This window comes from Stegostoma tigrinum, chromosome 8 (assembly GCF_030684315.1).
Source record: "Stegostoma tigrinum isolate sSteTig4 chromosome 8, sSteTig4.hap1, whole genome shotgun sequence".
NCBI lineage: Eukaryota > Metazoa > Chordata > Chondrichthyes > Orectolobiformes > Stegostomatidae > Stegostoma > Stegostoma tigrinum.
This window is the reverse complement of record NC_081361.1, coordinates 93,325,271-93,338,011: the sequence shown is the minus strand read 5'-3', so window position 1 is coordinate 93,338,011 and position 12,741 is coordinate 93,325,271. Positions and strand designations below refer to the sequence as shown.

General features: G+C 43.5%; 1 protein-coding gene across 1 annotated transcript in view; it reads left to right on the top strand.

Moving 5' to 3' along the window:
* Positions 1-12,741, top strand: part of adgrl4 (adhesion G protein-coupled receptor L4) — a 129,336-nt gene that overhangs the window by 89,822 nt on the left and 26,773 nt on the right. The window contains exon 12 of the mRNA XM_048540025.1: positions 986-1,052. Coding sequence (XP_048395982.1) covers positions 986-1,052 — 67 coding nt within the window. The remainder of the gene's footprint in view (positions 1-985; positions 1,053-12,741) is intronic.

The window sequence follows — 12,741 nt, the reverse complement described above, 5'->3', positions numbered from 1 at the left end:
GGCTGCTGGACTGAGTTTGTTTTCACTGGAATGCAAGAGGTTGAGGACTGGCTAAATAGAAGTTTGGCCTGTGCACTGTCTATGTATCACAGCTCTACTGTGCCCCACACGTTATATTCTCCCATTCAACACAGACAGAAGAATTGACCAGTACTGGGACCTTACAGGATCCTGGTACCTGAATCCCAGGATTTTGACACAATGACAGTGAAGGTTCGGTGATATGTTTCCAAGTCAGGATGGTGAGTGGCTTGGAGGGGAAGCTTGTGTGTCGTGATGTTCCTGTGCATCTGCTATGACTGGAAGAATGATATAGGCAAGCAAGCAGAAATACAAAGGTGGCAAGTCAAGATTTCATGTGGGGGCTAACCCTCTCATATACTCTTTTTGAGTTTTTGCTCCGACAACATTGTTGCCTATAAGGTGATGGTTATTCTTAGATTTGAATGTTGATCAGATGAACCTACATCTTGTTAGAATTTGTTTTTAAGCTTACTAGGAATTGTTGGCCTTCTTCCCACAGGGAGAGAGAAAGAATGAAAGGGAAGGTTGTTTTCAGTTTGCAGTCCCTGGATTTTTCTCTTTCTGACACTTAATAACTTTTAATGAGCTGAAATCAACCAATCTGTGGGCTGTTGATAGATAGAATTTCCTTAACTCAAAAGCCTCCCAGTCTTGAGTTCTCACTGCTTCAGAAAACAACATTGTCCAGCACCATTCATAAAATTTACAGCATTTAATTTTCAAGTGGCAAAACTCTTTAGCTAAATCTGAGCCCAACATCCATTTCAGTTCATAGTCGTAAAAAAAGGAAAATATGTGGTATATCAATTGTTATGTGATTAGGGCAGTGCAGAAAGGAGACATGGAGTGGCTGAATGATCTCCACCATCAGTAAGAGAGGAGGGTTGAAAACTTGTTGGGTTTTGTAGAGAAGAATTGTAGTTACATTTTTACAATTATTCTTGCGTTCTTTCTCCCATAGCTGCTGGCTCAGCACAGAAAACAACTTTATATGGAGTTTCATTGGCCCAGCGTGTTTAATCATTTTGGTAAGTTTGAACTTTTGAAATCAAGTGGTGAATTTTCGTCAACTGTTTTCACTGGCTTTTCCTCCAAGCTTTATCGCACAGCCACTACATGCCTGAAAGGATTGTAATCTCTCATCTTCTTCAATAAATGAAAAAACTTTTGGTTATATCTCATTTACATGGGGATGGAACCCTTAATTCCAGTGTTACAAGTGAGGGTATTAATTCTGTCACAACGGAATCACCAAAATTTGTCATTTCACAACATTCTTTTGGTTTTGGAGAGAGACCATGGGAACTGTAGCTTTCGTGCTCCTAAGATGCTGCTTGGCCTGTTGTGTTCATCCAGCTCCACACTTTGTTATTCTTTTGGTTTTGTGCTTTTATCTGCTCAACAACTGGTTGTTGATTCGAAGGATGGCAGGACTGACATATAGAGGGAGATTGGATCAATTAGGGCTTTATTCACTTGAGTATAGAAGAATGAGTTGGGGGAAGTCAAATTTCATAGAAACCTATCGTGTTCCAACAGGGCTAGTCAGGGTAAGCACAGAAAGGATGTTCCTGACCACCGGGGAAGTCCAGAGCCAGGAGTCATAATCGAAGGATTCGGGATATGCCATTTAGGACTGAGATGAAGAGAAAGTTCTTCACCCAAAGAGTGATAAACCTGTGGAATTCATTGCCACAGAAATTGCCTAAGGCCAAAACATTGAATAAGAAGTTAGATCATAGAATCCCTTCAGTGTGGAGGCCTAACAAGTCCACACCAACCGTTTGAAAATCCCACCCAGACCCATCCCCCGAAGCTACACACCCCTGAATACTATAAGCAATTTAGCATTGCCAATCCACCTAACATGCACATCTTTGGACTGTGGAAGGAAACCAGAGCAAACCCACAGAGGCACGAGGAGAATGTGCAAGCTCCTCACAGACAGCTGCCTGAGGGTGGAATTGAACCCAGGTCCCTGATGCTGGGAGGCAGCAGTGTTAAAAGTATGAGCTTTGCAGCCATGAATTGCAGTGAACAGTGAAACAACTCGCTGGAGGAAGAAGCTCCACAGATATCCCCATCCTCAATGATAGAAGAGCCCAATACATCGATGTAAAAGATAAGGCTGAGGACTTCACAGCAATCTTCATCCAAAGGTGCCAAGTGGATGATCCATTTCAGCTTCCTCTCATGGTTCCCAGCATCACGGATACCAGTCTTCAGCCAATTTGATTCACTCTACATAATATTAAGAAACTTGGATGTCCAGGATATTGCAAAGACAATGAACCCTGAAAACATGCTGGCAATAGTACCAAGGACTTGTGCTCCAGAACATGGTGCTCCCTGAGCCAAGCTGTTCCAGTACAGTTCCAACACTGGTATCTACCCGACAATGTGGAAAATTGCCCAGGTAATCACTGTACATAAAAAGCAGCACAAATCCAACCCGGCCAATTACCGCCCTATCAATCAACACTCAATCATCAGTGAAGTCGTCATCAACAGAACTATCAAGCAGCACCTGGTCTGCAATAACTTGCTCAGTGACGCCCAGTTTGGGTTCCGCCAGGGCCACTCAGCTCCTGACCTCATTACAACCAGAGACTTATAAAATTCTAACAGGACTGGACAGGGTAGATGCAGAGAAGATATTCCCGATGGTCAGTGTGCCCAGAACCAACGGTCACAGTGTGAGGATTCAGGGTAGACCATTTAGGACAGAGATAAGGAGACATTTCTTCACCCAAAGAGTGGTGAGCCTGTGGAATTCATTACCACGGGAAGTAATTGATGCCAAAACATTGAAAGTTTTCAAGAAATGACTAGATATAAAACTTGGGGTAAATGGGTTCACAGTTAATGGGGAGAAAACAGGATTAGGCTATTGAGTTGCATGATCAGACATGATTGTGAAGAATGGTGGAGCAGGCTCAAAGTGCTGAGTGGCCTCCTTCTGCGCCTATCATCTATGTTTCTATGTTTGGTTCAAACGTAGGCAAAAGGACTGAATTTCAGAGGGTAGGCGAGAGTGACAGCCTTTGACATCAAGACTGCATTCAACCAAATGTGGCACCAACAAGCCCTATCAAAGCTGGAATTATTGTGAATTAGATGGAAAACTCTCCTCTGACTGGTGTCATGCCTGGCATATAGGAGGATGGTTGTGTTGTTGGACATATCAGTCACCTCAGCTCCACGACTTCTCTGCACAAGTTCCTAAGAGTAGTGCCCTTAGCCCAAACATCTTCAGCTGCTTCGTCAATAACCTGCCCTGTACCTTAAGGTCAAAAGTGGGGATGTTTACGGATGATGGCACAATGTTCAGTATGATTCAGGGCTCTTCAGATATTGAAGCAGTCCATGTTCAAATGTTACGAGATTTAGAAGATATTCAGGCTTGGGCTGACAAGAGGCAAGTAACATTCAGTCCATGTAAATGCCACACAATGACCATCTCCAGTAAGAGACAATCTAACCATTGCCCTTTGACACTCAATGATGTTACCATCACTGAATCCCCCAATATCGACATCCTGGGAATTAACATTGACCTGAAACTCAACTGAACTCACCAGGTAAGTACAGTGGCTACTAGAACAGGTCAGAATCTAGGAATACTGCGGCAAATAACTCACCTCCTGACTCCTCAAACTCTGTCCACCATCTGCGAGGCAAAAGTCAGGAGTGTGATGGTATACTGCCCACTTACTTGAATGGGCGCAGGTTGGACAACACTCAAAAAGCTTGACACCATCCAGGACAAAGCAGCTTACTTCATTGGCACCACATCCACAAGCATCCACACACTGCACCACTGAAGCTCAGAAGCAGAAGTGTATACTATGTATAAGATGCCCGACAGAAATTCACTGAAGATCTTTAGATCACACCTTCCAAACCCACAGCCACTTCCATCTCAAAGGACGAGGCCAACAGATACGTGGCAGCATCACCACTTGCAAGTTCTGCTCCAAGCTACTCACCACCCCAATTTGAAAATATATCACCATTCCGTCAGTGCCGCTCGGATAAAATCCTGAAATTCCCTCCCTCAGGATATTGTGAATCAACCCACAACAGGTGGACTGCAGCAGTTCAAGAAGGCAGCTCACTACCACCTTCTCAAGGGGTATCTAGGGATAGGCCATAAATGTTGTGTAGCTAGTGACACCCACATTCCACAAAATGAATTTAAGAAAAACATCCATCTGCAACAGATGGGACTTGAATCCCAGTCTCTTGGCTGGTGAGTAGAGATATTATCCCTTTACCACAGGAACTGTAAGGGTTGAGCTACATAAAATGCAAAAAGTGGGCATGCCTGCATTCGTTATGAATGGTACTTTATCTCTGGACATCTGACTTTTAACATAAGTGTGGAGCTGAATGAACACAGCAGGCCAAGCAGCATCTTAGGGGCACAAAAGCTGACGTTTCAGGCCTAAAGGGTCTAGGCCTGAAATGTCAGCTTTTGTCCTCGTAAGATGCTGCTTGGCCTGTTGTGTTCATCCAGATCCACACTTTGTTACCTCGGATTCTCCAGCATCTGCAATTCCCATTATCTCTGACTTTTGACATGACTCCTTCGACATGAAATTAGAAAATAAAATTGACGTTGTGTTCACACAGTTCCTTCCACAGGACACCCCAATACACTTAACAGCGAGTGAAGTACATCATTACTGATGTAATGAAGGTAAAATCAAAATGCTATTTTGCCCACAAATAACGATAAGATATTGATCAGATAACTTGCCCTTAATTATATCAATCAAAAAATAAATATTGGCTCGGATACCAGGAATAACTCCCCTGCTCTTCAGCAAAATAATATTATGATGTTAGTTTCATTGATGGAATTACAGAATTGTTAGAGTGCAGAAGGAAGCATCATTGTGTCTGCACAGGCTCTCCAAATGAGTAACTTTCTTTGTGCAGTTCTCCCCTTAAGCTTCCACATTCTTACTTCTTCGATAACTATCTAATTCCCTTCTGAATGCTTCAAGTGAACATGCCTCCACCGCACTCTTAGAAAATGCACTCCAGATCTTGAACATTTGTTGTGTGAGAGAGATTTCCCTGTGTTGCTGAGCCTTCTGCCAAATTAACTCAAGTCTCAAGTTTGACCTTTCTACCACCTGGACCTGAATTTTTTTTCCCTACCTGTCTGATCAGAGCCCTCATGATTTTTGATAAGCTCTATCAAATCTCATCTCAATCTTCTTATCACTAAGGAAAATGGGCCTAAATCTATCTTCAGAATTGAAGTTTCTCAAGCCTGGAACCATTCTGATGAAGGGTCTAGGCCCATAACGTCAGCTTTTGTGCTCCTGAGGTGCTGCTTGGCCTGCTGTGTTCATCCAGCTTCACACTTTATTATCTTACCACTTTGATAGATTAGCCTCAACTTAAACCTATCCCCCTCTAGTTTTGGACTCCCTTACCCTGGGGAAAAGACCTTGACTATTCATCCTATCCATGTCCTTCATGATTTTATAAACTTCTATAAGGTCACCCCTCAGCTTCTGACGCTCTTGACCCTGATTAAACTGCCTCAGAGCAAGCTCTCAGAGTGAACAGAATGTCTGACATTCCTGCTTGTATCTATCAGCCAGGGATCCCTGATTGGGCCAGATTAACAGCCCCAATCAGGGAACTCGTACTCTATGAGATTGATTTGGCTGACTTTAATAACTGCTTCAAGCTAATTCCCTTTAGTTTGTTCAATGATATGGATGATGATTAATTGTCGTTTGTACCCTCCAATGAATAACACAGCAAACTACAGTGAAAAGTTTCAACTGTTGCCACAATCTTGCACCATTTTGAATCGGTTAAGTACAGAAAGAATAAAGGGGTAAAGCTAAGAGAGAGTCTATCTTCATTCTGCTGCCTCCACCATGAGTCCTGAGCCCCGTTGGAGCTCACCATCGATGCCTGCGCTGCCCACTGCTCCACCACAGGCACAGGGCCCACCAGTGTCAGAGTCATCAGGCGCTTCAATGCTGGGCCCACCTCACTGACAGACCATCGGTTGCTGGTCTCCTGTTGGCCCCATACTTCCCCAGCACCCAACAGCCCCGTCCTATGCCTACCATGACCAGAGGTCCCTGGTAGTGGCTGATTAAATATTTCAGTAAACTGAGGAGACGATGCAAGTGAATAAAGCGATAAATTAGGAAAGTGCCACTTGTGAGTTTATCACTTAAGTAATTGCCTGGAGTCCAGAGCTTAAAGTGTTGCTAAAAGATGTGGAGGTTAGGTGGATTGGCCATGCCAGTGGTAATGGGGTTGTGTCGGCTAGATGGGCTAGCCATGGGAAATGTGGGCTACAGGGGTAATGTGGAGAGGCAGATTGCTCTCTGGAGTGTCAGGGCAGGCACTGTTGGCCAAACAGCCTCTATGTGCACTGTAGAAATTCTAGGTTCCCGCAATTCTAGATGTCAAAGCTTTTGATTTTCCACTCAATGGCACTGGGCCCCTGAAGCAGACCTGATAAAAACAGGACATCAATGTATATAACATAAGAAAATGGCACTGATTTTTTGCGACATTATTGATGGTTGACTGCCAATCTCAATTTTCAAACCAGCAAGACAGAGTCCAATTGCTCTGTCCATGAGGATGCAGCAGAGATTATTCCTTAACCCATGAAGAACATGCAATATATGTTTAAAGAAAAGGCACGGCGTTTTGCAATGTTCGTCTTCATAATGACACCATAACTTCTGTTGACTGTTCAGCAAACAGTGTCTCCATCTACCATCTCACCTGACAAACAGCATTTCCAAGAAGGCAACATGGTCTCACTAAGGAAGGGACAGCCTCGCTGATCTCATCAGGCCATCAGAATGGAGTTTGAACTCACTGCTCTCATTCCAAACCAAGGCAGAGTGCCATTAATACTCGCCTGCTGACTTCAGGATCACAACTAACCATGGCGTCCAGCACTCATTGGATTTAGACAGGTGAAGATGCCCATCCCACAATGCAGGATCAAATTTTAACCTTGTTTCAGTTTGGGCTCTCATGAGGAACATTGATCACATCATATCATAACATTGAAAGTAGAAGCAGGCGTAGGCCATTCAGCGTGTCAAGCCTGCTTCACCATTCAATATGACCATGGCTGACAATCCAACTAAGTGTCCTCTTCCCGCTCCAACTTGGCTGGCTGCATCAGAAGATGAGCCCGGACCCCATCGGTCAACTCAAAGCCAGGACTCTATCAGTCAACTCAGAACCAGGGTCCCATTGGTCAACTGAGACCCAGGACCCTATTGGTCAACTCAAAGCCAGGACCCTATTGGTCAACTCAGAGGTAGGGCCCATTTGGTCGATGTCTATTGTTGGAGGAGGCACGGGACCTGCACTAGACTGTCTCCAGCTCGGAGTTGGTGAACATGGAAGCAACGGTGCTGCTGCCAACAACAAAAAGAAGCCTATTACCAGGAGCTCAGGATGATGTCGGGCAGCAGTTATTGAAGGAGCAGAGAGGGTGAAGTCTACAGGCAGGGAAAGATGAACGTCTGAATCTGCTTCAGCTTTAGTCATAAGAATTTGCTACTAATTTATTCAATATTTTACCATTTATACAGTTAATTCAATAATTTATTCCGGAATCCAAAATGGCACCAGAATGTGGCGGCATTGTTCACTTTTCACTGCACCTCGGTACAAGTGATACTAGAATACAAGATATATACTAGAATTCACATTAAGTTTATTCACCTCAAGTACAGGAGAACAGTGAAAACTTTACAATGTTGCCATACATAGCGCCATTTCAGGTACAAACTACCTAGGTGCAAATCTTAGATACAAAACAGAGAAATAAAGAAAAAAATAAGTCACATTTCCTTACAATGTTTCACAGTATTCTTAGAAAGTAAGAAGTAAAGTTGAAAGGATAAACAACTAAATAGTTAAATAAACCTTCTCTCCATACTCTTTCATCCTTTTAGCCTTAGAACTGTAATCACTTCTTGAAAACATTCAATGCTTTGGCCTCAAAACCTTTCTGAGGAGGACTCTCTGGGTAAAGAAATTTCTCATCTCAGTCCTAAGCAGGAACCATTCCCCCCACCCCCAAACCCCTCCATCCCGGTCTCCTCACATACCACCCATAGTCCTGGAATGAGTCTTTTTTCTGTGTGTGTAAGCTGAGTTTCTTCATGGTCGGTTTCCTTTTGTGGTCCCACACCCCTGCCCCGTGGATTGGCCTTTACTTCAGAGAAGGAAGGAATCCTGCAGTGCAAGATAACAAAGTGTGGAGCTGGATAAACACAGCAGGCTGAGCAGCATCTCAGGAGCACAAAACCTGACCTTTCCGGCCTAGATCATGCAAGCTTCATTTTTCTAGCCCCCATTCTTGTTGACTGATAATTCGAGAAAGGTCTTCCCCTGTGGGAGGCTATCTTAAAATAATTTCTCTTCAATGGTGAGCTGCATCATTCTGGGCAAAATGGCCATTTCAATACCTGCCTCTGTAATATGAGAAAAAAAAACAATTCCAGCTGAGCAAGTTGATGTCGAGGGATGGAGCAATATATTGCATTCCACGGAGAATATTCAGGCCTGACACTGATAATAAAATTATTTATTAAACAAGTCATCTTCCTTTATCAGTCAATAGAAGTCCATTCAATTTAAAGGAGTAAAGTCATAGAGTTGTCTGGACCTTTCTTCAGAAGAACGGTCCCAACCCAAAACATCAACGTTCGTACTCCTCTAATGTTGCCTGATCTGCTGCGTTCATCCAGTTCCACACTGTAACTCTGACTCCAGCATCTGCAGTTCTTGCTATCTCCGAGTCATAGAGTCCTAGAGATGTACAGCCCAGAAACGGACCCTTCGGTCCAACTCGTCCATGCTGGTCAGATATCAAACATAAATCTGGTCCCATTTGCCAGCATTTGGCCCATTTCCTTCTAAACTCTTCCTCTAAACCCTCGCAAATGCGAGGTGACGCATTTTGGAAGATCCAATTCAAGAGCGAACTATACAGTAAATGGAAAAGTCCTCAGGAAAATTGGTAGACAGAGAGATCTGTGTGTTCAGGTCCATTGTACCCTGAAGGTGACAATGCAGGTCAATAGAGTGGCCATGAAGGCATATGGCATGCTTTCATTCATCGGTCGGGGTATTGAGTACAAGAGTTGGCAGGTCATGTTACAGTTGTACAGGCCTTTGTTTCGATCACATTTGGAACACTGCATATAGTTCTGGTCACCACATTACCAAAAGGATGTGGATTCTTTGGAGAGGGTGCAGAGTAGGTTCACCAGGATGTTGCCTGGTATGGAGGGCACTAGCTATGAAGAGAGGCTGAGTAGATTAGGATTGTCAACATTAGAAAGATGGAGGTTGATGGGGGTCCCTGACTGAGGCCTACAAAATCATGAGGGGTATAGACAGGGTGGATAGCAAGAAGCTTTGTCCCGGAGTGAGGGGCTCAATTACTCGGGGTCACGTTTTCAAGGTGAGAGGCGACAAGTTTGAGGGAGATACGCGTGGAAAGTTCTTTATGCAGAGGGTGGTGGGTGCCTGAAGCACGTTGCCAGCGGAGGTGGTAGAGGTGGGGACAAGAGCATCATTTAAGATATATTTGGACAGGTACATGAATGGGCAGGAGCTGAGGGATACAGATCCTTGGAAAATAGGTGACAGGTTTAGATAGAGGCTCTGTATTGGCGCAGGCTTAGATGGCCGAAGGGCCTGTTCCTATGCTGTAATTTTCTTTGTTCTGCTTTGTTTCTTTATTCATATAACCATCCAGACACCTTTTACATGTTGTAATTGTACCAGCTCCGCCACTTCCTCTGGCAGCTCACCCTATACATGCACCACCCAGGAAAGAATGCTGAAGAGATCGGGGAGGTGATGGCCTCATGGCATTCTTGCTGGGATGTTAATCTAGAGGCCCAGTTAATGTTCTGTGGTCCTGTGTTCAAACCCTATTGCAGCAGATGGTGGAATTGGAATTCCGAAAAAAAGACCTTGAGTTAAGAACCTAACAATGACTGTGAATTGTTTGTCAGGAAAAGCCCTTCTAATTCATTAATGTCCTTTTGGGAAGGGAATTGTCATCCTTACCTGATCTGACCTATATGTGACACTAGACCCGAAGCAATGTACTTGACTTTTAACTGTCTTCTGGGCAATTAGAGATGGGCAATAAATGCTGGCTGAGTCAGAGATGCTGTCATCCCATCAATGAATAGAGGAAAGATTTATATGAACAATTCCAAGGATGAGAAACTTCCAAGATAAGGATAGATTGAAAAAGCTGAGACTTAATGTAAAATTGAATAGGAACAGAGCATACTGGTAAATGAGTGATAATGGGAACTGCGGATGCTGGAGAATCTGAGATAACAAAGTATAAAGCTGGATGAACACAGCAGGCCAAGCAGCATCTTATGAGCACAGGAAGTACCGGTAAATGGGTGTTTTTCTGTCTGGAGGAAGGTTTATAGTGGAGCTCCCAGTGTTGAGATAAAGATTCTTGCTTTCCTGATATTAAAATTTATCTAGGTTTAAGTGTGGAGGGGGCAGTTTCAAAGTTTATAGAGACACAAAATGTGGGAAAATTATAAACTGGGGGAAAGGCAGTGTAGAAAGTGCATTAATGCATTGTTGGTGGGAGTGGATAGAAAACAGATGAAATTCAATTTCGAGAGGTGAAATTTGATGCAAAGCACATGGAGAGGCAGTACAAAATAAAAAATATTATTTCAAAGAGTTTGTAGGAGTAAAATAGCCTGGTATATCTGTTAGTAAGTCCTTAAAGGTAGCAGGACAGGTAGAGGAAGCTGATAACAATGCATACAGTATTCTATGCAGCATTAATAGGGGCAGAGAGTACAAGAGCAGGAAGGTCATGTCGAACTTGCATAGAGCACAAGTTTGACCTCAGCTGGAGTACTGCATCCAGTTCTGGGTGCCACACTACAGGAAGGATATTAACACATTGGAGAGAGTGCAAGAAAGATTTATAAGTATAATTCTACAATGAGGCGCTTCAATCATGAGGAAAGATTGGAGAAGCTGGAACTTGGAGGGGAAAGCTAAGAGGGGATTTTGAAGGAAGTTTAAAATTCAGGAAAGGTCTGGATAGAACAGATTAGGAAAAATTATTCCCACTCCTAAATGGATTGGGAACCAGACAGCACACTTTTAAAGAGTTTTTGCGAACAAAGCAAATGTGAGGTGAGAAAGACTCAACAAGGTGAGCCTGGAATGCACTGTTTGAAAATGAAGCAGCGGCTGTTTCAAAGGAAACATTAAAGAGGGCATTGGATAATTATTAAATTGTAAACAGTATGCAGGATTGTTGAGAAAAGGCAGGAGATTGGCATTAAGTTATTTTGGAAAGCCAGTGTAGAAGTAATGGACTGAATGTCCTCTTTCTGCATTGTAACATTTCTGGGGTGATGGATTACTCATGCAGGGACATTACCGACACACCATCGTCGTTTCCCCCGACTAAATACCAATCCTAGCACTCTGCTAAAATGTGAATAGGCAAGATTTGTAAATACCATTCTTCAACGAGTTTCCCATCTGCTGGCAGATTAATTTTGCTGTGGGTGTAATATTCATGAGATGGAAGTGCAGCGCTGTCTGCAACATCAAATGAGAAAAGCGAGAGGCATAGGTTTTCTTGCATTAATATGGATAGATACAGCTGAAATATGTCAAAATCCCACTCTAATTGTGGCTCTATTTTACAGTGCCAAAAGTGCCAAGTTTTTTTTTTGCTGGGTGTATCATGGGAAGGTGTCACTTATCTTTGTCAAAGAGAACTAATTATCACAGAGAGGTGATGCTAAAAATAATCCATGGGTTTTTATTCAGCACAGTTAGATCAGCTGCAAATCATCAAGACTTTCCACCACTACCCTCATTTTCTTATTCAGTCAGAGGACGTGGATGTCTCTGGCTCGGGCAACATTTATTGCTCATTCCTTGGTTGCCCTTGAGAAGGTGATGGTGCTGAGCTGCCTAGCCAAAACGCTATGACCACAAGATATCAGTGCACCCACAGTGCTTTTTGGGATGGGTTACCAGGATTCTGACCCAACCACAATAAAGGATGCAGCTCCTGTGTCAAGATGACATGTGACTTGGAGGGGAAACCGATCCAACTGCAGCCTAGAATCGCAGGTGCATCATCAGATTGCCCTTGTTTAATTATTCCCCACTGAATCACTTGGTGTGACCTGCCCACAGATTTCAGTCAGTGCACAAAGTTTCTTCATCAGATGATTAACCCTTCCCTGGCCCCACTGCCCTTCCATGTCTCTGTAAAATTCTCTATTTTTACTGTTATTTTAATTCTCTCATTGGACGTGGGAGTCACTGGCTGGCCAACATTTATTGCCTGTCCCTAGCTGCCCTTGAATTGAGTGGTTTGCCAGGCCCTTTCAGAGGGCAGTTCAGAGTCAACTACATTGCTGTGGGTCTGGAGTCATATGTAGTCCAGGCCAGGTAAGGATGGCAGTTTCCTTCTCCAAAGGACATTAACAAGCCTGATGAGTTTTTCCTAACAATCGACAATGGCTTCATGGCCATCGATAGATTCCAAATTCCAGATTCTTTTTATTGAATTAAATTCCACCATCTGCTGTGGTGGGATTTGAAACTGGGTCCCCAGACAATTTGCTTACAGTACTCCGAGATCTCACATGCACATACAATTCGTACCTC